Here is a 24,160-nt window from a genome sequence, read left to right on the forward strand (position 1 = left end):
AAATTCAAGCCAGGCTTAAAAGAGCACATGGAAAGTTAGCTATCACTACTGATGTTAGATGGATCCTGGCTGAAAGCAGAGAATACCAGAAAGATGTTTACCTGTGTTTTATTGACTATGCAAAGGCATTCAACGGTGTAGGTCATAAGAAATTCTGGATAACCTTGTGAAGAATGGGAATTTCAGAACACTTAATCGTGCTCATGCAGAACCTGTTCATAGGCCAAGAGGCAGTTGTTCAAACAGAGCAATGGGTTTAAAATCAGGAAAGGTATGTGTCAGGGTTGTATCCTTTCACCATACTTACTCAGTCTGTATGCTGAGCAAATAATTGGAGAAGCTGGATTATATGAAGAAGAACAGGGCATCAGGATTGGAAGAAGACTAACAACCTGGATTATGCCGATGACACAACCTTGCTTGCTGAAATCAAACAGAAATTGAAGCACTTACTAATGAAGACCAAAGACTACAGCCTTCAGTATGGATTACACTTTAACATAAAGAAAATAAAAATCCTCACAACTGGACCAATAAGCAACATCATGATAAAAGGAGAAAAGATTGAAGTTTTCAAGGATTTCACTTCGCTTGGATCCATAATTAACGCCCATGGAAGCAGCAGTCAAGAAATCAAATGATGTATTGCATCGGGCAAATCTACTGCAAAAGACCTCTTTCAAGTGTTAAAAAGCAAGGATGTCACTTGTGCCTGACCCAAGTCATGGTATTTTCAATCACCTCATATGTATGTGAAAGCGGGACAATGAATAAGGAAAATGGAAGAAGAATTGATGCTTTTGAATTATGGTGTTGGCAAAGAATATTGAAGATACCATGGACTTCCAGAAGAATGAACAAATATGTCTTGGAAAAAGTACAGCCAGAATGCTCTTTAGAAGCAAGGATGGTGATACTTTGTCTCATATACTTTGGACACATAATCAGGAGGGACCAGGCCCTGGAGAAGGACATCATGCTTGACAAAGTAGAGGGTCAGCAAAAAAGAGGAAGACCCTCAATGAAATGGATTGACACAGTAGCTGCAAAAGTGGACTCAAATATGGCAACAATTGTGAGGATGGTGCAGGGTCAGGCAGTGTTTCGTTCTGTCGTACATAGGGTCACTATGAGTCAGAACTGACTCAACAGCACCTAACAATAACAACGTTGTATATATATATACACCCACACACTCACAAAATCAAACCTGTTGCCGTCAAGTTGATTCCGACTCATAGTGGCCCTAAATGACAGAGCAGAATTGCCCTGTAGGGTTTCCAAGGAGGGGCTGGTGGATTCAAACTGCAGTGACCTTTTGGTTAGCAGCTATAGATCTTAACCACTTGGACATCAGGGCTCCATACACACATACACACACACATACTTACATACATATACATACACAATGCATATGCACACATACATACAATACATACAAACACATACATATACATACACACACACACACATATACACCAGTTCCTGTTGAGTCGACTACGACTCATGGAGACCCCATGCGTGTCAGAGTAGAACTGTGCTGCATAAGGTTTTCAATGGCTGATTTTTTTGAAAGAGATTGCCCACCTTTCTTCCCAGGTAGACTCAAACTTCCAACCTTGCAGTTAGTAGCCAAATATATATTCTGGCTTTGTGAGAACTCTAATAGGGCATGTGTATTTTCAGCGCTACCAAACTGTTCTAAGTGGTTGGACCAAATCGCACTCTCCCCAGCTGCCTCCTTTTAGGGAGCTGAGAAGCCCTTTGTGTCTGGTGAGTCAAATGTTGTTTCCGTCCCCACAGCCCCTCATCAACCTGCTGCTGCTGGCCCGCCCCCGCCACCCGCCATCAGCTACCCCAGGAACCAGACAAGGGGCATGGCGGTTATCTTACCTTTGGCTTTGTATTCCCCTTAAAATGGTTCTCAGATCTTAAAAATGTAGGGGGTAACAGTCAGCTTTCTAAGAATGACCCTTGAGGTATGTGATATCTTTTCAGATTCAGGTGCTTGGCGAGCAGGCCAGCAAGGGGTAAGAATATCCTGCCCCGCCCCTATGGCAGGAATGGGTGCTAGGGAAGAGAGCTTCTCACAGTCCATGGGTCAGGGTGCTCTTTCTAAGTCTGCAGAGTGCACACCTGCCCCCCCCCACAAAAAAAGTTGCCGTTGAGTCGATTCAGACTGGTGGCGACCCCGTGTGCGTCAGACCCGTGGCGACCCCACGTGCGTCAGACGTGTGGCGACCCCGTGTGCGTCAGGCCCGTGGCGACCCCGTGTGCGTCAGGCCCGTGGCGACCCCACGTGTGTCAGAGTAGAACCATGCTTCGTAGAGTTTTCAACGGCGAAATTTTTGCAAAGAGATCGCCAGGACTTTCTTCTGAGGCACCCCTGGGGGGACTCGAAGTGCCAACCTTTTGGATAGCAGCTGAGGTCTTTAACCTTTGGCATCTCTCACGGGGAAATCAAGCAAATGGTAACCACCCCTTTTGCCATCACCACCACTTTAAATATCAGGGGACTGGCCGGCCCATGGGAAGGTGACACTTGTGAGGTTTTCTGTTGCAGAAAGGGCCCAAACCTCCAACCGCCAGCGCGCTGTAGCCCCGTCACCTGCAGTACCAGGCACTGGAGGCATTTTTGAAGCATGATACAGCAAAGGCACAGAGAAACCCCAAATCCGAGCACACATTTATCCAGTTTGGGAAGCGGATTAATAGACTAACCAATAAAACATGTATAAAAGCTTTAATTAAATCTGATGAAATAAAACTTCATGTTTTATTTATGGACACTCCCAACATGTAAAGGACGCGGGGAGGCACTCATTTTCACTGCCATTCCGTCCTCATATCTATAATTAAATCCAGGCTGCAGCTCTGGCCCAAAGCAACGCGGCATTTTAAGGCTGGTCTTGGACAGTCTCCCTCCCCCATCTGCTTTTAATTATAATTACCATCCCCGATGTGAAGGAGGCCGATGGCAAAACAAAATAATAAAGCAAACAAACAAACAGCGGTGGTCGCCATTGAGTTTAAAGTGCCCGGCCTGGGGAGGTGGTCAGGCAGGCATATCCTGTAGTTCCAGTTTTATTCTGTGCACAGTCCCCTTCATTCTGCTTTTGACATAAAAAAAAGAACTTCATGAAACAAGACAAAATAACTTATGATTACATGAAACATAACTGTGACAAATCACAAAACTATACATATTAATAGAAAAAAGTGTACCTAATTCTCTGAAAGATCGATGACAATAAGCACCAGATGTACCCCTAGAGTAAAATCAGCCCCATATCCACTATGATATATGCAGCTCATTTCTCTACGCGAGTGTCTAGAACTATGTACAAAAGTCTGCATGATTTATGGAAAACAGATTTCCACGCCCCTCCCCATAAATCTCTTCTTTTTTGCACTCGCCATTTCTCCAATGAGTGCTTTTTTTTTTTTTTGCTTTATCCCTTGCAAAAATAAAAAGTAACCGCAGAAATTCCAAAAAGTGCCATTAAAAAAAAACATGATGCTATAAAATGACATGGTCAAAACAGCCAAATAAAACACTAAATTATTAGATTGAACATTTACAGTCACTCAAACCAATACCTCAAGGCAACAGGAAAGGAATTGGGATGGAGGGTGTTTAACATGGACTCCGGTTCAAAACGGGTATTGGTTAACTAGTGCGCTTGACGGCTGGGACCTTAAAAACAACATAACAGAACCATCCCTACGTTATCAGCTCAAACTATGTTGTGATCCACTAAGACCTTTTTTTCCCTGTTTTTAGAGTCACCTATGTTAAATCAAGGGAGACATGGGTAAAGGTAGATTCCCCAAAAGACCAGTAAATACTTTAAAAATATTGAACAGCTGATCAGCGGCTAAATTACAACGGACATTTTGATGCAATCCCTTTAGCGAGTTAAAATACGACAGCAAAAGAAATGTCTCTAGGCAGACTTTTTTTTTAAAATAATGTAATAGGATAATTGGCACTGGGCTGTTTTCACAGCACCAGCTTTTTAAAAAGGGGAACGAAAATCTCTGTTCAGATATGTATGAATATGGCTATACATCAAGACTAAAGAGGCCAATAAATGGAAGGGAATGAGTTTTTTGAAGTTTCCACTTTTCCAGCTACTAAAATAACAATGAAAGCATATATAAATCTTCTACAATGCGAAAGTAAGCAAGAGACGATTTTAAAGGCCAGGGGAGAGCCTGGAATCTAAAGACCCGGATGTGCCTAGAAGGAAGCCGGATGTGCCTAGAAGGAAGCCGGATGTGCCTGGAAAGGACCGGAAGTATCATGTTCCCGAGGCCCTGATCTGAAACCTGCAGCTTTGTGGCACTGAGGGGTGGTTGAGGAGTACGTGGGCTGTGGCCACAGTGGGCCCTGGTTCCCGGCCTGTCCCTCTGCTAACAGGAAGGACCGGGCTTTGATTTCCTGCTTTGGAAGGAGGGTACTGCAGGTGCTGTTGCTGACTAGCCCACTTCTCTAGTCCCCCTAGCCGCGGGAGAGCATGAAAGAGTTGGGGCCTGCAGGAGAGGCCCTCACAGACCAGAAACTGGCCCACAGGCATCTCGTCTGAGGCTGAGGGAGATACGCCATCCACAGGCTTCTGAGGTTTACTTCATGCTTTGTCCTCCTTCCCATTTTACTTATTAAATGATGTGAAGCCTCCAGGCAGCGCCAAGACTATCAACTGCAGTCTCAGTCTGTCCTTTTAGTTTCTTTTCTCCTCATCACACAAATGAAATCTATTTTGACTTGTTCCTAAAGGCTTCAGAATTTAGGAACGAATAGATTGTCTCTCACAAGACATCACGGTGTTTCCTTCCAGGGTGTGAGGAAGGATACAAGAGGGATACTATTTACGAAGCCAGTGTCAGCAGGTGTGTGTCCTTGTTTTAGCCAAGTGACATGACCCACAAGGCCTGGCGAAAGATGGGATCTTATGCACGCCCAGCCGGAGCGCTCATCCGTAAAGACAGCCTGACCTGCATCCCTTCCTGACGTAGAGCAGGCTTTTGTAAAGTGAGTAACTCCTCTCTTCTGCAGACTTGGAAATCTGTATGAGGGCTTTTCTTAAGGCAGACCCCTACCCCACCCCAACCCAAACTAGATTGACCAAGTGCACTGTAAAGACATAACCACACTTGGTTCTCTATCCATCTTATTCTACTGCCTGCTGGAATGGACTCTAGTGAAATGTGCCCAGAAGGACCAGTCCGCCAGGATACAAGCTGTTAGAGGATCCCAAGTCTGACACCAAATTGCTTAATTGTCTTGTTGAAGACTGTAATTATCTCAGTTTGACAAATAATATTGTTTCATTTTGGGTCAGAAAACATTTTACAAAGAGAGTTAAGAAAAGAAGCCATGAAACACAACAGTGCAACAATGTCAGAATTTACCAGATCTTTGGGGTTTGGCTAATTTTTATAGACTGTTTACAGGACTTAGGATCTTTTTAAGGAGCCCTGGTGGTGCAGTGGTGAAAGCGCGCAGCTGCTAACTGAAAGGTTGGCAGTTCGAACCCACCAGCTGCCCCATGGGAGAAAGACGTGGCAGTCAGCTTCTGTAAAGATGACGGCTGTGGAAACCCCGTGGGGCAGTTCTGCTCTGTCCTATAGGGTTGCTAAGAGTTGGAATTGACTCAGTGGCAATGGGTTTGGTTTTTGGTTTAGGATCTTTTTAATAGCTTTATAAAGGAATTACAGAAAATGACTTCCCATTCAAGCTTGGCATCAAAGGGCCAAGTGCTTTGAAAATTCCAGAAGATGGGTTGCCACTTTCTGCCCACCTTTCTGTAACTGTCCCCTCTATCTGTCTTAGGCCAGAATCCCAAGAATTGATGGTTAGGCAGAGAGGAAGGTGTGGAAAGAGGTAGAGGAGAAAAATAGGGGACAGAGAGACAGACGGGTGAGTGTCTATCCACAAGGAGGTGAGCAGAGCCTCGCAAACAACTAGAATCTGACATCCTTCACACATCCCCCTCACACACAACTCAGTGCACCCCGTTCTGGCATCTTGTGGGTCTTCTCTGGACAGAGCAGAGGCATTGGGTGAAAGAGGCAGGGGACCTTCTCCTTTGAACAAGGTCTTCAGCTTGGAGTCACTCAACAGTCAACACACAGGAGTTCTTGCTAGCCCTGGATACAAGGAGTGTGCCCACCCCAAATTTCCCTCAGGGAGCCTTTGTTCACTGCACAGCCAACATTCCAGGAGTGCTCACAGGTGCTGCAAGGTGGGGCCAGGCAGAGCTACAGCTGTGGTACAATGTGTGCAGTGGGGGAGATTAAAATATTATTCCCATCCAAAGACCAGACAGCTAAACAATTTTTTTTTTTTTTTAAGTAGGCATAAATAGCAAGTCTTTAAGATGAAAGAACTAAGGTTACTGGAATATAAAACAAGTTGTAGTGCCTTTCAAGGGACTGTGCTTGACAGACCTTCTTGGAGAAACACTGTGAAGCGAGTGGTTAGCATGGGGCTGTCTATGAGGAGGGGGGCTGCCAGCTCATGGGAATGGCAGGCCAGTGCTGGGAAACCAGGGTTCCCAAGAGTTGAGACCACACTGTGCTTTGGGCATGGATTTCCCCCATGCCTGGATTTGCGCTGAGGCCAGCAGTGAGGGAGAGTATTTGGGGTGTACTTCCCTATTTAGTCTTTCCAGCAAGATTGACCCCCAAACGACATCTTCATACGCACACATCTTATCGGTGTCCTTTGAGGGTTGATGGTTAGGAAGTAACAGATATCCATAGAGTGAGACTCTAAATTCCCTTTGGAGAGACAGTCATGCTGGTCACCTGGTCCAGCAAACCCAGAGAGAAAAAGAAGTGACTGCAAACATCCCTGCCAAGCCCAGCTCCAACCAGTCAGTCCTGCCTTCCAAAGGCACAGCGGTTGCTTTGCAGGTTCTGCTGATTCGGTGGACATCCTTCTTCATGGAGTCTGTGAGAGGATGGAAACAAAAGGTGGGAAGCAAGAGGAAAGTTCTGGATGTGCAGGAGAGGCCAACGGAGTTTTTAGCCTTCAGTATAGACAGAGGAGAGCTGGCTAGGACAGCGATCCACTGCGCTGATCTGCAAGAACGTGGCGTCTTCAGGCCCACTGCGAAGAGACTCCGCAAAGAGGCTTGAGGAACCCGAAGGCAAATCATACACTGGAAGAGAAAGAAGACAAGAAGTCAGACTCCCACCACACCGCACCCACTGGGCCCGCAATGTGTTCACCCAATGCTGACTGGAGGCCAGGGAGGAACCACGCTAGGTTGTGTTCTTCAGCGGGTCTCTGCCCTCAAGGGCATTAGTGGAGAAGGAACCTGACTTGTAGGTGGCTGGCTAAAATTAGATGGGGCACAAAATATGGCCTGAATAGGTAAAAGTAAAGTGTTCTAGGGAAGGATGAGGGTGGCCTGAAAAAGGAGGTGATATTCAAGTTGAGCCATAAAAGAGGACGGGATTCTCACAGATGGGAGAAGTAGGGAAAGAACATTCCAGAAGGAGGAAAATGAGTAAAGACAGAGAAGGAGGGACATGGGGGGCCCAGTGTGCTGACAGTGGGTTGTCAGTTTGGAGAGTTTGGTTAAGCGTAACTCATGGGGACTTTGAATACCATGCTGAGGAGATTTGACTTTATTCTCCAAGCAGCTGAAACTATCTGAGCTTCGTGTTTGGAAGACAGTGCTCACGGTAGCATGACGTCATAATGGTAGAGATGAGGAGTGATTCAGGGAGACTTGCTGGAAGCCTGCTGACACAACTTGGGAGAGACAAGATGGTGCCCCAACTGAGGCGGTAGAGTGGAGTTGGAGAAGGACTGAAGAGGTAGGTGAAGATGAGAGACATTTCAGGGCTACATTTGGCAGACTTTATGTGGTCATGTGCTGGGTCAAGTTCAGTCCAGGCAGGTTACAGGAAACCCACTGGTCTCCCCTGCCAGTCTGGCCAACACACCTGTAATGCCCGAGTGAGTCGAGAAGGCTCTGTGGAAAACGTCAAAACCAGCCTGGCCCACAGATGTGGGCACCAGGCAGTCCTCGAAGGAGGGTACCACGCTGCAGGAGCTGCTGGGCGGCAGGGTTCTCTGGGAGTCGGGGTAGTGCGGGGGGCAGAACGTCTGCAGTTGCCCATAAAATCCTGAAATGCAAGCAAGGCACTGAGCTACTTTAGGGCAAAAGTTCTGAAGACCATTCCAGCCTGGCTACAACCAGGCTGCACATGACAAAAGGCCTTCACGGGTAAAAATGGTTGCCTTCAAGTTGATTCCCGCTCATGGCAATCCCATGTGTTACATAGTAAAACTGTTCCACAGGGTTTTCTTGGCTGTAATCTGTATGAAAGCAGATTGCCAGGCCTTTCTTCTGCAGTGCTGCTGGGTACATTAGAACCACCAATCATTTGTGCCACCAACTTAAGGCTTCCTACAAAACCTTTGGTACAAGCATTTGGAATGCACTGCTATTTAGGTTAAACTGCTACCTTCAGGGGGGGCTTTCAGGCCTTGTTGGCTTATTTTTATTTTGCACTCTAGTACTGGAAGCTCCAGGACTTCTCACCTTCCCTGAACTCTCCAAAAAGTCCTGGACACTGACAGTCTGGCTTTCAGAGGACATTCCTACCCCAGTCTCTCCCACCAGGTTCTGAATGTGTCTTCCTTAACTTCTTTTATCGTATATTCTATACTGTCACAATGTGGTAAAACCTGCCGAGTACTCTTAACAAGGCCTGCAGGGGGTGGGGAGGGGGAGGGGAGCAATATAGATCTATCCACCATCTGCCCTTCCAGCAGATACATACACGCACACACATTTTACCTTCCTAATTATTTTGAATAGGTACGTAGTATTCTATAGTTGAATGTATTCCAATTTATTTAGTTTTTGTTGATCTTTGCAGTAAATGAGAAAAGTGGAAATGAATAACTAATATAGCATTGGGACTCCCACAGCCACCGCCACCACACCCACCCTAGCCTTCCCCTGGCCCAGATCCGGAACTAGGGAATGTGGCAGTTATTGGAGGTCCCGGGGAAGGGGAGTGTCTTCTCTCCCCATCCCACACGAGACAGGGGACACCCTATCAAGTTCCTGATTTGACCTGAGAAGAGCCCTTGCCTGATCAGAGCCATGTTCAGGGAACCTCAGGATAATATCCTCTTAGGCAGATCTCAGGGGAAATGGTGCCTTGGTGTGAGTAAATGTGCCTTTCACTACCTCTGACTTATGTAACTGGAAAAATTACACTCAGGGATTTAGAGAAGATCCGTTTAAAATGTATGAACTGTTTACCATGATTTTTCATTCTTTTGACCCTACTTGGGCAGACTGTCAAAAAAAAAAAAAAGTCCCTTTTAAATATTTTACTGACTCCTGAGGAAAGACCAATGGTATTTGAAAAAGCCAAGGAAGAAGCCCGGCACCAGCATGACTCCCAGCCAGGTAACCTGATGCCGGACAAGGCTGTCCCTTTCCAGCACCCTTGTTGGAAGCCAAACAATGCTGACAAGTACAGTAAGCTCACTCAGTATCAGTATTATTTACGGGTGGGGCTTAAGAATCAGGTCCCAAAGCAGAAGAGTTTAAATAGAATTTATGAAGTCTGACAGAAATCAGATGAGGACCCCTCTGCCTTCTTAGAAAGAATCTTCTCCATCTTCAGACAATATACGGACTTAGACCCAGAACAGCCTGAATATACCAGAATGGTTAATGCTATGTTTATGGGACAAAGCACCCCAGATAAGAAGAAACTTCAGTAAACAGAAAGAAGCTTTACTATGAGTATCAGGCACTTAGTTGAATTGGCCTTTCGAGTTTATAACAATAGAGGAAAGGAGAAAGAAAAGGCACAAGGTGCCAAAGAAGATCGGAGGGCCAAACGACAGGTGACCTTGCTGGCAGCAGCCTTACGGGAAGGCCCTCCTTGAGTAAAGACCAGTGTGCCTACTGTAAAGAAGAAGGCCACTGGAAGAGAGAGTGCCCAAAGCTGTTGAGGTCAAACACAGAGGCCACTCAGCTGCCAGCCCTAAGTTTAGAGGAAGGCTCTGATTAGAGGGGACAGGAGGCAGGCCCTCCACACAAACCTCTGTTTATAATGAATGTTGAGGGAAAACTGGCTAAAACCACTTGATTTTAATCTGCCTAGAGGGTACAGGCTGTAAAAAAAAAAAAGGTTTCTGTGGTGGGAGTAACAGAGAAAGAAGATACTCAACCTTTTCTCCAGCCTTTAACCTGTTCTCTCCTGGGAAAGGCAAAGACCCTGACCCACTCGTTTTTGTATGTGCCTGAATACCCTGTCCTGTTATTGGGGAGGGACCTAGTTAGTAAACTACAGGCTGAAATCTATTTTGAGCAAGGACAGATGCATGTTGATGTTCCCGTTGAACATGGTTGGAAGGCCCATCTCCTGTTCTACCGAAAGGCAGAGCCTCACTATCAGGGGGAGGTGCTCTTCCCAAACCAGTGCCTAGAAAAGGAAATTAACCCTATTGTTTGGGTCACTTGGTGGCCAGGACACACCCACAACGTGGTACCAGTCAAGGTCCAGCTACTACCCAGCATTACACCACCACGGGTCAGGGAGTACACTCGAAAAAGAGAAGGCCAGGTAGCCATTCATCAGCTCACCAGTAAGTACCTGGATTTTGGACATTTGCAAACCTGCCATTCTTCTTTTAATGCTCCTATTTGGCCAGTTGAGAAGAAGGGTGGGACATACTGTTTTGTCCAGGACCTGCGAGCCATTAACCAGGTAACGGTTACTGTACATCTGGTGGTGGCTAACCCTATACTTTCTTTCAACCCTGTCACCCACTTGGACTTGGTTCTCAGTTTTAGAGCTAAAGGATGCACTTTTCCGCATTCCCCTGGACTCAGAAAGCCAAAAGATATTTGCATTTGAGTGGGAGAATCCAAATTCCAGACAGAAACAGCTATATTGCTGGACCATTCTCCCACAAGGGCTCAAAAATTCCCTGACTTTGCTTGGGACCACCTAGGCCAGAGAACTTCAGAGACCAGTACTGACTAATGGGGTCCTTCTGCAGTACGTGGATGACCTCTTTATTGAAAGTAATAACAAATCTGACTGCAGTATTAACACAGAGACTGTTTTAAACTTTTTGGCTGAGGCTGGATACCGAATATCCAAGGAAAAGGCTCAGATTGTGCAACAAAAGCTTACTTACTTAGAATTCATCACCAGTGGAGGGCAGCAAGGGCTGTAGCCCAAAAGAAAACAGGCTATCTGCCGACTTGCCCCACCCGGGAACCGCCAATGGCTTCATGGGTTCCTGGAAATGGCAGGGTTTTGCAAGATTCAAATCCCTAATTTTGGATTATTGACCAAATCCCTCTATGAACACCAAGGTATAGAGGCAGGAGTACTCACCCAGCATTTGGGGTCATAGAGGTGCCCAGTGACTTATTTTTCCAAAACCTTGGATTCAGTGACCCAAGGATGGCCAGCTTGCTTAAAGGTGGTTGCGACAACGGTCTGCATATTGAAGGCAGCAGAAAGCTCATGCTGGGACAATTGGTGTGAGTACACATGGCACATTCGGTTTTAGCCATCTTAGAACAAAGGGGCAGTCACTGGCTATCCCAGAGTTGAGTGATCCAGTACCAAGCTGCCCTTGTGGACAATCCTAACATACAGGTACAACCTGCCTCTCCGTTGGTGACCCCATACATCATGACTGTGTTCAAACTGTTGATCTTATATATGGTTAGTGCCCCAATTTACAGGGCCAGCCTCTGACTACTGCTGATTTCGAGCTCTTTACCGATGGGAGCAGCTTCATGGAAAGAGGACAACAAAAGGCAGGCTACACAATTGTCAGCCTTACCGTGGTTCTAGAGGCAAATGCTCTCCTCAGCTCAGAAGGCTGAGCTGACCACCATAATACAGGCTCTGACACTGACAAAGGTAAAATAGGCGAACATATACAACAACTGAAAGTTTGGTTTGCCCCAGTCATCGAAAGCGATGATGGGCCCCATTTCACCACCCAGGTGACTCACTTAGTTGCTTGGGACTGAGTGGCGCTTCTACTGGAGGCCTCAATCCAGTAGAAAAGTTGAAAGAATAAACTGGACCATTAAAATACATCCAGCTAAGTTGTGTCAAGAGACCAAGTTGACCTAGAGTAAAATCCTCCCAATGGCTCTGTTCAGGGTAAGAGTTGCTCCTAGAACTAAGTTAAAGGTAAGTCCATTTGAGCTTATTTATGGGCGTCCCTTGCTCTGTAACTGTAACGCCTCAGATCTACACTACAACAATGTGACTACAGACTTGGGGCCAACGGTATTCATAAACAAGGTAAACTGTAAAACTGTAACTGCGTCTCATGGGAGAAGCTCTTGTATTCATCCACAGGTATGCCAGTCCTACCTGGCAGACTATTCCACTACCAAGACCAGAAGCTGGATATTTGTTAAAGCCTGGGATGTTAAGACCTTGGCTGAGAAATAGTATAGTCCCTATGATGTCCACACCCACAGCTGTGAAGATCAGGGAGAAGAGCGCCTAGATTCACCAGACCAGAATCAAGTTGACTCCTACACCTGACATTGAACAACAGACCTTGAAAAAACAATAGCAACTGGGAGGCTGAACCAATAACAGGCTTGTGGTGGCTGTTCAAGAAAAAGAAAGACACTCCAGATAAGTGACATGTACCAGTGGTTGATCCATGGTACAAAGTGTCAGCCTGCTTGCTCTGTCTGTTCTAATCTTTTAACTTTTGTCCTTACTGTCCCTACTGTTGTGGGGATTTAATCACTTTTCCTGCTTCTAATAGACTCATGAAACCTTAAGCTACTTCCCAACGGACTAAACTTCTGCTGCTAGAGCTCCTTGTTCTAAGTAAGAAAACGTTGTTGTTGCTGTTAGGTGCTGTCAATTCGGCTCCGACTCATAGCGACCCTATGTACAACAGAACGAAACACTGCCTGGTCCTACACCATCCTTACAATTGTTGTCATGCTTGAGCCCGTTGTTGCAGCCATGGTGTCAATCCATCTCATTGAGGGTCTTCCTCTTTTCTGTTGACCCTGTACTTTACCAAGCATGATGTCCTTCTCCAGGGACTGATCCCTCCTGACAACATGTCCAAAGTATGTAAGATGCAGTCTTGCCATCCTTGCTTCTAAGGAGCGTTCTGGTTGTGCTTCTTCCGAGACAGATTTGTTTGTTCTTTTGGCAATCCATGGTATATTCAATGTTCTTTGCCAACGCTACAATACAAAGGCGTCAATTCTTATTTGGTCTTCCTTACTCATTGCCCAGCTTTCACGTGCACACGATGCAATTGAAAATACCTTGGCTTGGGTCAGGTGCACCTTAGTCTTCAAGGTGACATCTTTGCTTGTCAACATTTTAAAGAGGTCCTTAGCAGCAGATTTGCCCAATGCAATGCGTCTTTTAATTTCTTGACTGTTGCTTCCATGGGTGTTGATTGTGGATTCAAGTAAAATGCAATAATTTCCGCGTTTTCAGTTGGATCATATTTCTTGGGAATAGGCATAAATATGGATCTCTTCCAGTCAGTTGGCCAGGTAGCTGTCTCCCAAATTTCTCAGTGTAGTGGAGTGAGCACTTCCAGTGCTGCATTTGTTTGTTGAAACATCTCAATTGATACTCCGTCAATTACTGAAGCCTTGTTTTTTGCCAATGCCTTCAGTGCAGCTTGGACTTCTTCCTTCAATACAGCCGGTTCCTGATCATATGCTACCTCTGGAAATGGTTGAACATTGACTAATTCGTTTTGGTACGATGACTGTGTACTCCTTCCCTCTTCTTTTGATGTTTCCTGCATCGTTAATATTTTCCCCATAGAATCCTTCACTATTGCAACTCGAGGCTTGAAATTTTTCTTCAGTTATTTCAGCTTGAGAAATGCCGAGCATGTTCTTCCTTTTTGGTTTTCTATCTCCAGCTCTTTGCACATGTCATTATAATACTTTATTTTGTCTTCTCAAGCCACCCCTTGAAATCTTCTGTTCAGTTCTTTTACTTCATCAATTCTTCCTTTTGCTTTAGCTGCTCGATGTTTGAGAGCAAGTTTTAGACTCTCCTCTGACATCTATCTTGGTCTTTTCTTTCTTTCCTGTCTTTTCAATGACCTCTTGCTTTCTTCATGTATGATGTCCTTCCACAACTCGTCTGGTCTTCAGTCATTAGTGTTCAACTCATCAAATTTATTCTTGAGATGGTCTCTAAATTCAGGTAGGATATACTCAAGGTCGTATTTTGGCTCTCGTGGACTTGCTCTGATTTTCTTCAGTTTCAGCTTGAACTTGCATATGAGCAACTGATGGTCTGTTCCACAATCGGCCCCTGGCCTTGTTCTGACCGATGATCTTGAGCTTTTCCATTATCTCTTTCCACAGATATAGTCGATTTGATTCCCATGTATTCCATCTGGCAAGGTCCGTGTGTCACCGTTTACGTTGATGAAAAGAGGTATTTGCAATGAAGAAGTTGTTGGTCTTGCAAAATTCTATCATTCTATCTCTGGCATTTTTTTCTATTACCAATGACATATTTTCCAACTACCCATCCTTCTTTGTTTTCAACTTTTGCATTCCAATCACCAGTAATTATCAATACATCCCGACTGCATGTTCAATCAATTTCAGACTGCAGCAGCTAATAAAAACCTTGAATTTCTTTATCTTTGGCCTTAGTGGTTGGTGCATAAATTTGAGTAATAGTCGTATTAACTGGTCTTCCTTGTAGGCTTATGGATATTATCCTATCACTGACAGGGTTGTACTTCAGGATAGATCTTGAAATGTTCTTTTTGACAATGAATGCAATACCATTCCTCTTCAAGTTGTCATTCCCTGCATAGCAGACTATAATGGCTGTCCAATTCAAGATGGCCAATACCAGTCCATTTCGGCTCACTAGTGCCTAGGATATTGATGTTTATTCATTCCATTTCATTTTTGATGATTTCCAATTTTCCTAGATTCATACTTCGTGCATTCCAGGCTCCGATTATTAATGGATGTTTGCAGCTGTTTCTTCTCATTTTGAGTTGTGCCACATCAGCAAATAAAGGTCCCAAAAGCTTTACTCCATCCACGTTATTAAGGTTGACTCTACTTTGAGGAGGCAGCTCTTCCCCAGTCATCCTTTGAGTGCCTTCCAACCTGGGGGGCTCATCTTCCAGCACTATATCAATGTTTCACTGCTATTTATAAGGTTTTTACTGGCTAATTATTTTCAGAAGTAGACTGCTGGGTCCTTTTTCCTAGTCTATCTTAGTCTGGAAGCTGAGCTGAAACCTGTCCTCCATATGTGACCCTGCTGGTATCTGAATACAGCTGGCATAGCTTCCAGCATCGCAGCAACATGCAAGCCCCCACAGTACGACAAACTGACAGACACGTGGGGTCTGACAGAAAACATGGATCTTATTAGTTTGTCCCTTGTTTTAACCCATGTGACATCAGCTTGGCTATAGCAGCTCAAGCAAAACCTCGTCTCCTCATTTCAACCCCCAAATGGCAAGTAGTTGAGTATCCACTTTGCTCAAATGAGCCTGGCCAATAATAACCCCTGTATTAATTATTTTTGCCATTTGCCTTTTTGGATCCTGTCTCTTACAAGTACTTATGCAATTTACTGACAAAGGTTAAGGACCTCAGGCCTGTATGTTTTGCGAGATTACAGATCCATCCCTCCTGAACCCACACAAGCCAGGCTTCAGTTCTATGCCAGCACCCCTGTCCAGCTCAAGGCAGTTGCAGAAGAATGACCTTTGTCCCTGCTCCCCAGTGAGAGTTGGGATTTGCACTGAACACTCAAATCCTGAAAAGAGGAGGGAATGAGACCCCAGCCTCCGGGCACCACTACCAACCCCCAAATTATAAGTGGAGTCGCATGAGCCCCTTCCCATTCTAACTGGTTTGTCCAGGTGTTTTTTAGGCAACTGGCCAACTTCCTGCCCCAGATAAGAAAAACAAGAGGCTGGGGTCTGCAGACCACAGAACCAGTTAAGACCAAATCTGGCCCATCTGACACGTGCGGAACCATCAACTCCGTCCTCTGGGTGACCCTGTAAATTTTCTGCTGCCGGATATAACCAAACTTTAGTGGCCCAAGATTGGGGGCAGACTTTCAGAAGTGAGGTGTCCAGGCCTAAGATCCGGTTGAGAGATCATATGGACTGAGCACGTGCAGACAACAGAACCACCCCGAGAACATCTTTTCTGGGCCAGATCAATCAGTGTCCTTGCTCCTTTACCCAGGACCCTTCCCCTAATAAATACTGTTTTGGCCATTGTTCAGGCAGCCATCTTGGCCAGGCGAGTCCTGGTGTGCTCCTTTGCTTGGCCAACCAAATAAAGCTTTCACCCATTTTGCATCTCTATGGCTGTGCTGAGCTGACCTGGACCAGTCTGGTTACAAGTCATCATAACAGAACATTGGAGAGCCATGGTGGACAACCATAAGAGAAAGATTAAGTAAACAGTAGTACATTTACATGATGGGAATATTATGTAATATTGGAAAGATCATTATAAGGTTAAGTTTAAAAAACAAAGAGCAGGATACAAAATTGAATATGGAGACTTAGCTCAGTTACATGGAAGGCTATGTCTAGGATAAAGAGCGTGAGGTGATATCTCTATAGTTGTCTTTGACTATTTTTTGCCTTTTCATTTTTCTGAATTTTAATATTGCTGAACAGCAAGTACTCTGGAACCAGACTACCTGGGTTCAAATCCTAGCTTGCCTACTCACCAGCTGTGTGGTCTTGATAAATGACTTAACCTCCCAGTGTCTCACGTTTCTCATTTGTAAAATGGGGTTCATAGGAGGACCTATATCTCAGTGTTATCGCGAAAAGTAAGACTTAATATTTATATAATACAATTTAATGATATAATTAATTATACAATAATTAATATTTCTATAATGCATAATATATTTTAATGATCTACTGTATATCATATATAGGAGCCCTGTTGGCACAGTGGTTAAGAGCTCGGCTGCTAACCAAAAGGTCGGCAGCTCAAATCCATCAGCCACTCCCTGGAAACCCTATGGGGCAGTTCTACTCTGTCCTATAGGGTCACTATGAGTCGGAATTGACAGCAATAGGTTTTTATACAATCTATATTTTTGTTAAATAAATAAAAGTAAAAATATCTTACAATGACAACGTAGTTCTCGAAAATAAAAGTTAGTTAAGGGAAATAACACTTTTGAAAATGCCATGATTAAGTCCCTCAACAATAACTGAATGCAAGAACAGACACAGAGGCAGGCACGTGGTGCACCCCCCCCAACCCAGATGGAATTCTCTGGAATGTTCTTGACACTTTGGGGACCTTGAAGTGTATGCCTTGTGCCTTAATTGACGCACATCCCAGTGGGAGCTTAAGAACAACAGGTTTGAGTTGTTTGAGGGAGCCCGAAATGTGGGGCTGCATGGTTTGGGATATTCCTTGGACTGGTCTTGATTATGGTTACCTGATGGCCAGGTACGTGAAAACCTGGCACACCTGTCAGGGAGAAAACATTACCAAGGACTACCATGGCTGATCTATTAGAAGGTAAGGCATCCTCCCCGAGCAAAGCAAAGGCTAAGATTCCCCTCTGCTGGCTCTGCTCAGGGTCACATTACCCATAAATTCCCTGATAGCGCTCCTCAGTGTAAGATTACCTTTCTGAGAAGAGAAGGTATTTTTCTCTCAACTCCCACCACTCCCCAAATACGGGCATTAATCGTTCCAGCGTGCCAGGTACAATGGTAAAGACTTCCACTGGCCTTTTATGAAAACCAATTTACTGTCGCCTTCCTACCTTCTCTCACACTTCTCAGAACGAGCAGAAATGTCACGTGGCTCAAATCTAAATTGAGTGTTGTGATATGTGAGAGCGTCAAAGGTCTGTGAGGTGGTGACACACACCTGGTGAAGTTCAGTATTAAATCCAACATGCTGGGCTCTGTCCCCCTGTCTGTCTGGGTCTGAGAGAGGAGGGCAAGGCAGACTGTAATTCCTGCCTCTGGGTGTCTTGGCTGGCATGAGGGACAGTCAGAACCAGCACAGCCCTGTGAGCAAGTTTTATCCCTCTCACAGCCAACTCATGAAAAGAAATCCTCTTTATTAACGTCCTCCCTCCACTAAGCCAGCTATTAGAGATGCCAAACACATGGAGCTCCAGCGGATTCTCTTCCCTGCACTAGTCCCATAAAACTAGCTCGTTTTTATTTTATCGTGTTTTAGGTGAAAGTTTACAGTGCAAATTAGTTTCTCATTCAAAAATGTATACACAAATTGTTTTGTGACCTTGGTTGCAGTCCCTACAATGTGACAGCACTCTCCCCCCTCCCTTTCCACCCCAGGTTCTCCGTGTCCATTTGTCAAGGTTTCCTGTCCCTTCTTACCTTCCCGTTTTTGCTTTTGGCCAGGGGTTGCCCATTTGGACTCGTACAGTTATACTTGATTGAACTAAGAAGCACGTTCCTCACTTGTGTTATTGCTTGTTTTATAGGCCTAACTCTGGTGGTATAGTGGTTAAGAGCTACGGCTGCTAACCAGAAGGTCAGCAGTTTGAATCCACCAGGTGCTCTTTGGAAACTGTATGGGGCAGTTCTACCCTGTCCTATGGGATTGCTATGAGTCGGAATTGACTCGATGGCAATGGTTTTTTGTTTGTTTTAATCTTTGACTGAAAGATGGACTTCAGGAGTGGCTTCACTTCTGAGTTAGCGGGGTGTCCAGGGGCCATAGTCTTGGTGGTACCCCAATTTTTAAGAATTCCATTAGGGTTGTGCCACACAGAAACCCAGAAAAGGCCTACTCATTTTCTGATGACTGGCTTCTGCATCACAGCTGCTGGGTTTCACAGAGCAAATTTGGAAAGAGCACTACCTCTCAGACCCAAAGCCAAATGAGGCAAGATGTTAACGCATTTCACAGACATAAAACATAAAAGTAATGGCAAGGTCAGCCAATCAGCCAGTGAGTCAGTCCATGAGAGTTACTGCATGCTTTCAGGGTGCTGTAGGGGAAACCAAGGAAATGTTGCCCTTGAGGATTGATGACACAGTTGGCGTGAGAACATAAACATTTATAATAACATAAGAACACACACACAAATAGATGTTGGCAATAAATGTTAGTTGTCACATTTAGTCACAAAATCTTCCCTCCCCCTCAATTTAGAAGTTATTTATCTCCAGGAATGAAGAGGAATTTGTGGATAAACTGAGTCTACCTAAACTGTCCACCACCCAACTGTCATTGTGGCTTTACTCTGGTGGCTTGTGTGTTGCTGTGATGCTGGGAGCTATGTTACCAGTATTTCAAATACCAGCAAGGGTCACCCATGGTGGACAGGTTTCAACGGAGCTTCCAGACTATGACAGACTGGGAAGAAAGGCCTGGTGATCTACTGCCAAAAATTAGCCAATGAAACCCAATGAATCACAACATAATATTGTCTGATATGGTGCTGGAAGATGGGCCCAAACATACCAAGGATCATGCAGTTGACGCAGGACCAGGCAACATTTCATTCTGTTGTACATAGGTCAACATGAGTCAGAGCCAATTTGATGGCAACTGAGAGTAACAACCATGAAATTGTACCTCCTGAAGGGTAAGAACAGTCACTCCTCCTCTTCTCAATTTTGGGAACAGTATTTTTTATTCTAAAAACAAACTCATATTCTGATTATAAAAAATGCCGTTAGGTGTTGTCGAGTTGGTTCCGACTCACAGCGACCCTATGTTCAACAGAGTGAAACACTGCCGGTCCTGCGCTATCCTCAGAATCAACGCTATGCTTGAGCTCATCATTGCAGCCACTGTGGCAGTCCATTCATTGAGGGTCTTCCGCTCTTTTGCTGACCCTCTACCAAGCATGATGTCCTTCTCCAACTGGAAAATGTAAGCAAGTATAGACAAAAGAAAGGAAAATAATTCCTTTGTTTGCATGATTCAGAAATGGCCAAATATATATACCCAACACTAGAATAACATATATATACACACACATATTGTTTTGTATCCTGCTTCTTCTATCGATATTATAAATGAGCTTCTTTACATATCACAGAAATTTATTCTTAAAGATCTCTCTTGACTTAGTCACATGGGTCACTGATGGAGAGTTCCCAGGGTCATCTTTGCTGCTCAGGATGATACAGCAGCCCACTAAGCTGGGTGTGGATTTCCTTCCCAAAGTGGGAAGGTAGACAGGAAAAGGAATTGCATGGCTGAATATGATAAAGAAGTGTATTCTCTAGGGCAGGACTGTCCGCTAGAACTGTCTCTGACCATGGGAATGTCCTATGTCTATGCCATCCAATGCAGTAGCCACATGGGGTTGTATGCACGTGACATGTGGCTAGTGTGACTGAGGAACTGACTTTTTGCCTTATTTCATTTTAATGAATTCAAATTTAAATAGCCACACACAGCTGGTGACTTCCGTATTGGCAAGTGCAGATCCGGTTCAACGTGAATCCTCAGATTTTGTTTCACCAGGGTGCCTGATTAAATTCCTGAAAAAAAACAGATCACCCACCAAGAACTTAAGTAAAGGCCGGAAGAGTGATTCTTAGTCTTCTGGTCTTCAAGATGGGAAGTGTAGTTGAGTATTTTTTTAAATAACATTGAAGGGAAAGACAACACTCAAAACAAGGAAGGTCAGCCTAATTGGACTGGATTAAAAGTAAAGAGGTTTCCGAGATAAAATGAAAGCTTCAAAGGTCAGCGAAGCAGGGGCTGGGGTCTGGGGAACTTGGTTTGAGGGGACTTCTAAGTCAATGGGCAAAACAATTCTATTATGAAAACACTCTGCATCCCACTTTGAATTGTGGCGCCTGGGGTCCTAAATGCCAACAAGCGGCCATCTAAAATACATTAATTGGTCTCAACCCACCGGGAGCAAAGGCAAAGGAAGAACACCAAGGTCACACGACAACTAAGAACCCAAGAGACAGAAAGGGCCACTTGAACCAGAGACCTACATTATCCTGAGACCAGAAGAACTAGTTGGTGCCCGGCCACAATCGATGTCTGCCCTGTCAGGGAACACAACAGACAACTCCTGAGGGAGCAGGAGACCAATGGGATACAGACCCCAAATTCTCATTAAAAGACCACACCTAATGGTATGATTGCGACTAGAGGAATCCCAGAGACAATGCTCCCCAGAACTTCTGATGGCACAGGACAGGAACCATCCCCGAAGACAAATCATCAGGCATGAAAAGGACTGGTCAGTGGGGGGGAGAGAGATACTGATGAAGAGTGAGCTAATTAAATCAGGTGGACACGGGAGAGTGTGTTGGCAACTCTTGACTGGAGGGGGGATGGGAAGATAGAGAGAGAGGGAAGATGGTAAAATTGGCACGAAACGAAAGACTGTAAGGGCTGACTCAATAGGGGGAGAGCAAGTGGGAGAAGGGAGTAAGATGTATGTAAACCTACATGTGACAGACTGATTGGAATGGTAAATGTTCACTTGAAGCTTAATAAAAATTAAAAAAAAAAAAAAGATTGATACAAAGCAAAGAAAAAAAATAACATTTTATTGTATTTTTGGTGAAGGTTTACACAGCAGTTTCGGTTCCCATTCAACAATTTCTACATAAGTTGTTCAGTGACATTGGTTACATTCTTCACAATGTGAGAACATTCTCACTATTTCCGTTCTGGTTGTTCTGTTTCCATTAATCTAGTTTCCCTGCTCCCTTATATTCCTCATCTTCGTTTTAAAGTAATTCTTGACCGTTTGGTCCCACAGAGGTGATTTTCCAAAGCAGCACAGTACTTACGGGTGATAGTCTTTATTTTTTGAGCCAGTTTGTTATTTAGCTACAAGATGACCTCAGGGGTTATACAGTTGAGTCTTTATTGTTGTTGTTGCTATGTGCTGTCCAGTGGATTTCAACTCACAGTGACCCCGTATATATGACAGAGTAGAGCTGTCCCACAGCGTTCCAAGACTATAATCTTTATGGGAGCCGATCGTCAGGCCTTTTTCCCACGGTGCCACTGGTGAGTTTGAACCACCGACCTTTCAGTTAGCAGCTGAGAACTTAACCATTGCACCACCAGGGCTCCTTTGAGTCTTTATTACAGTTGTCTTTTCCTTAGAAATTACTACTTCAAACTTTGTGAAAGGAGCCAGAGCCTAAGTGCGTCAATAAATAAACACTGGTCACCCAATCCCCAACCCTCAAAAGGATTGATGAGCATTGTTTTAGGCTGAACTTCCAGGGCGTTTCAGCTCTCCTGGAGACCTCGCTTCTCCTTCTGGAACCAGGAGAAGCAGAAGGACGCATGTCACCTCTTTCCTTCTGCAGACTGTGCACCCAGCTCACCATGCCCACAGGGAGTGGCCCCTAGCCCAGGCGGGCCTCCGTTTTCTGTACCACATGATGGCAGAGTCAAAAGTCAACACGGAAGACTTGACCCATCTGTTCATACACGTGGACAGAGACTTATGCCACCAGGCTGCATCTTGTTAAGGTGATATACCTAAGCTGTATACTTAATGGGTTTGTTTATGTACAGATGGCTTTGAGAAACAAAATTCATGCTCCCCTTTATGATGAGGTTGGGGAACCACGACCAGACTCCATGCACCTGGAAAAGCTCTGGGTGGACAATGCTCAGAATTGATACCAGCACCTCCCTGTAGCAGGCTCGTCCTTGCTGACTGATCACAAGCAAAATCACGTAGACACGGTCAACATTTCAGAAAGCACAAATATTCTCATCCAGGGGAAAAAGCCGTAAGTTAATTGGTAAAACTGATGAGGCTATCTAATCACCGAAAAATTCTAAAACCACTCAGCAACAGAAACCGAGATCTGGTCAGTATTTTCTTGTGGCCACTTTTCTGATTCAATCGCTATTTTATTTCTACCCATTGCATGAACCATTGGATCAACTAACACTGACCAACTCCGTGTTCTTGGATAAATTACTTACCTTCTTGAGCCTCATTTCCTTTTAAAATAATGTCTATTTCATAGGACTGTGGGAAAGATTATATACACATCTGAGTTTATAAAAACTGCTAGTATGTACCTGGCACATAGTTGTTTTTGTTAGTTGCCACTGAGTCGATTCCGACTCATGGCGACGCCATGTGTTACAGAGGAGGACTGCTCCATAGGGTTTCCAAGGCTGTGACCTTTTGGGAGCAGATCACCAGGCCTTTCTTCTGAGGTGCCTCTGGGTGGGTTCAAACCGCCAACTTCCAGCTACTAGCTGAGCTCTTAGCCATTTGGGCCACTCAGGAACTCCTTGGCACACAGTATGTTCTCAGTAAATAGACGCAATTATTATTACCATTAAATAAGCTTAGAAGTACATATAGGTTCTTTTACAATTCCTAAGCACATTTTCTCACAGAATTCACCATCCCTGAGAGTAAAATGATGCTGCTTTAAAAGTGAAAGCTCTACAGTTTGGTTGTCATGTTCTGACCTGGCTCTTGGCCTTGGCCGTTCAGCACCATCCAAGTCTTCATCGGAGTTAGAACTCCACCAGGCTTCCTTCCGGGGAGAGGCAGAGACACCGGCCCTACATTTTCATCCGGAGTCTATAAACGGGGAGGCTGTGGGAACAGCTCACAGACTGTGTTAGGGAGACTGATTTTCCTCCGGGCTGAGAACTAAGCCAGCTTGCAAAGCGCTTGAGCTATTTACGACTGACATTTAAGCAACTACTGTACTAAGACAGAGGAAAATAAAGGAAATAATAACCCTTACGGTTCCACCTGGGCACGTTCCTGTTGAAGAAGCCCAGTGACAGTGGTTCGAGAGGGCCAGGGGAGCAGCTGCTTGGCGTCCTTGCTCTCGGACAGACAGGCAGCAGCGTGACGGCATCTAGTTAGACGCGGCTGCCTATTTCTAAGTCCAGTCACCGACTGCCACTGACTCGTCCCCAACTCGGTGTCTCCGTACGTGCCAGGGTAGAACTGTGCTCCACAGGGTCTCTAATGGCTGGTTTTTCAGAAGTAGACCACCAGGCCTTTCTTCCAAGGTACCTCTGGGTGAACTTGAACCTCCAAGAGCATTAACTATCTCTACCACACAGGGACTCCCCCATTTCCAAGAAATGGGGCCGTTTTCATCTCTGAACACTCAGTTGCTCTCCTCTAGCAT

The 24,160-nt window shown here is 44.9% G+C and overlaps 1 protein-coding gene across 2 annotated transcripts in view; it reads right to left on the reverse strand.

Moving 5' to 3' along the window:
• Positions 1–2,795: 2,795 nt before the first annotated feature.
• The window catches only part of GLIS3 (GLIS family zinc finger 3), a 571,612-nt gene continuing 550,247 nt past the window's right edge, over positions 2,796–24,160 (reverse strand). For both annotated transcript variants that reach the window (XM_003420476.4, XM_023539428.2), the window contains exons 10-11: positions 7,963–8,145; positions 2,796–7,169 (exon numbers count right to left, since the gene is read on the reverse strand). In XM_003420476.4, the coding sequence (XP_003420524.1) occupies positions 7,033–7,169; positions 7,963–8,145 (320 nt within the window). In that variant the 3' untranslated portion in view covers positions 2,796–7,032. The remainder of the gene's footprint in view (positions 7,170–7,962; positions 8,146–24,160) is intronic.

The sequence above is a fragment of the Loxodonta africana genome, chromosome 9 (assembly GCF_030014295.1).
Source record: "Loxodonta africana isolate mLoxAfr1 chromosome 9, mLoxAfr1.hap2, whole genome shotgun sequence".
NCBI classification, from domain to species: domain Eukaryota; kingdom Metazoa; phylum Chordata; class Mammalia; order Proboscidea; family Elephantidae; genus Loxodonta; species Loxodonta africana.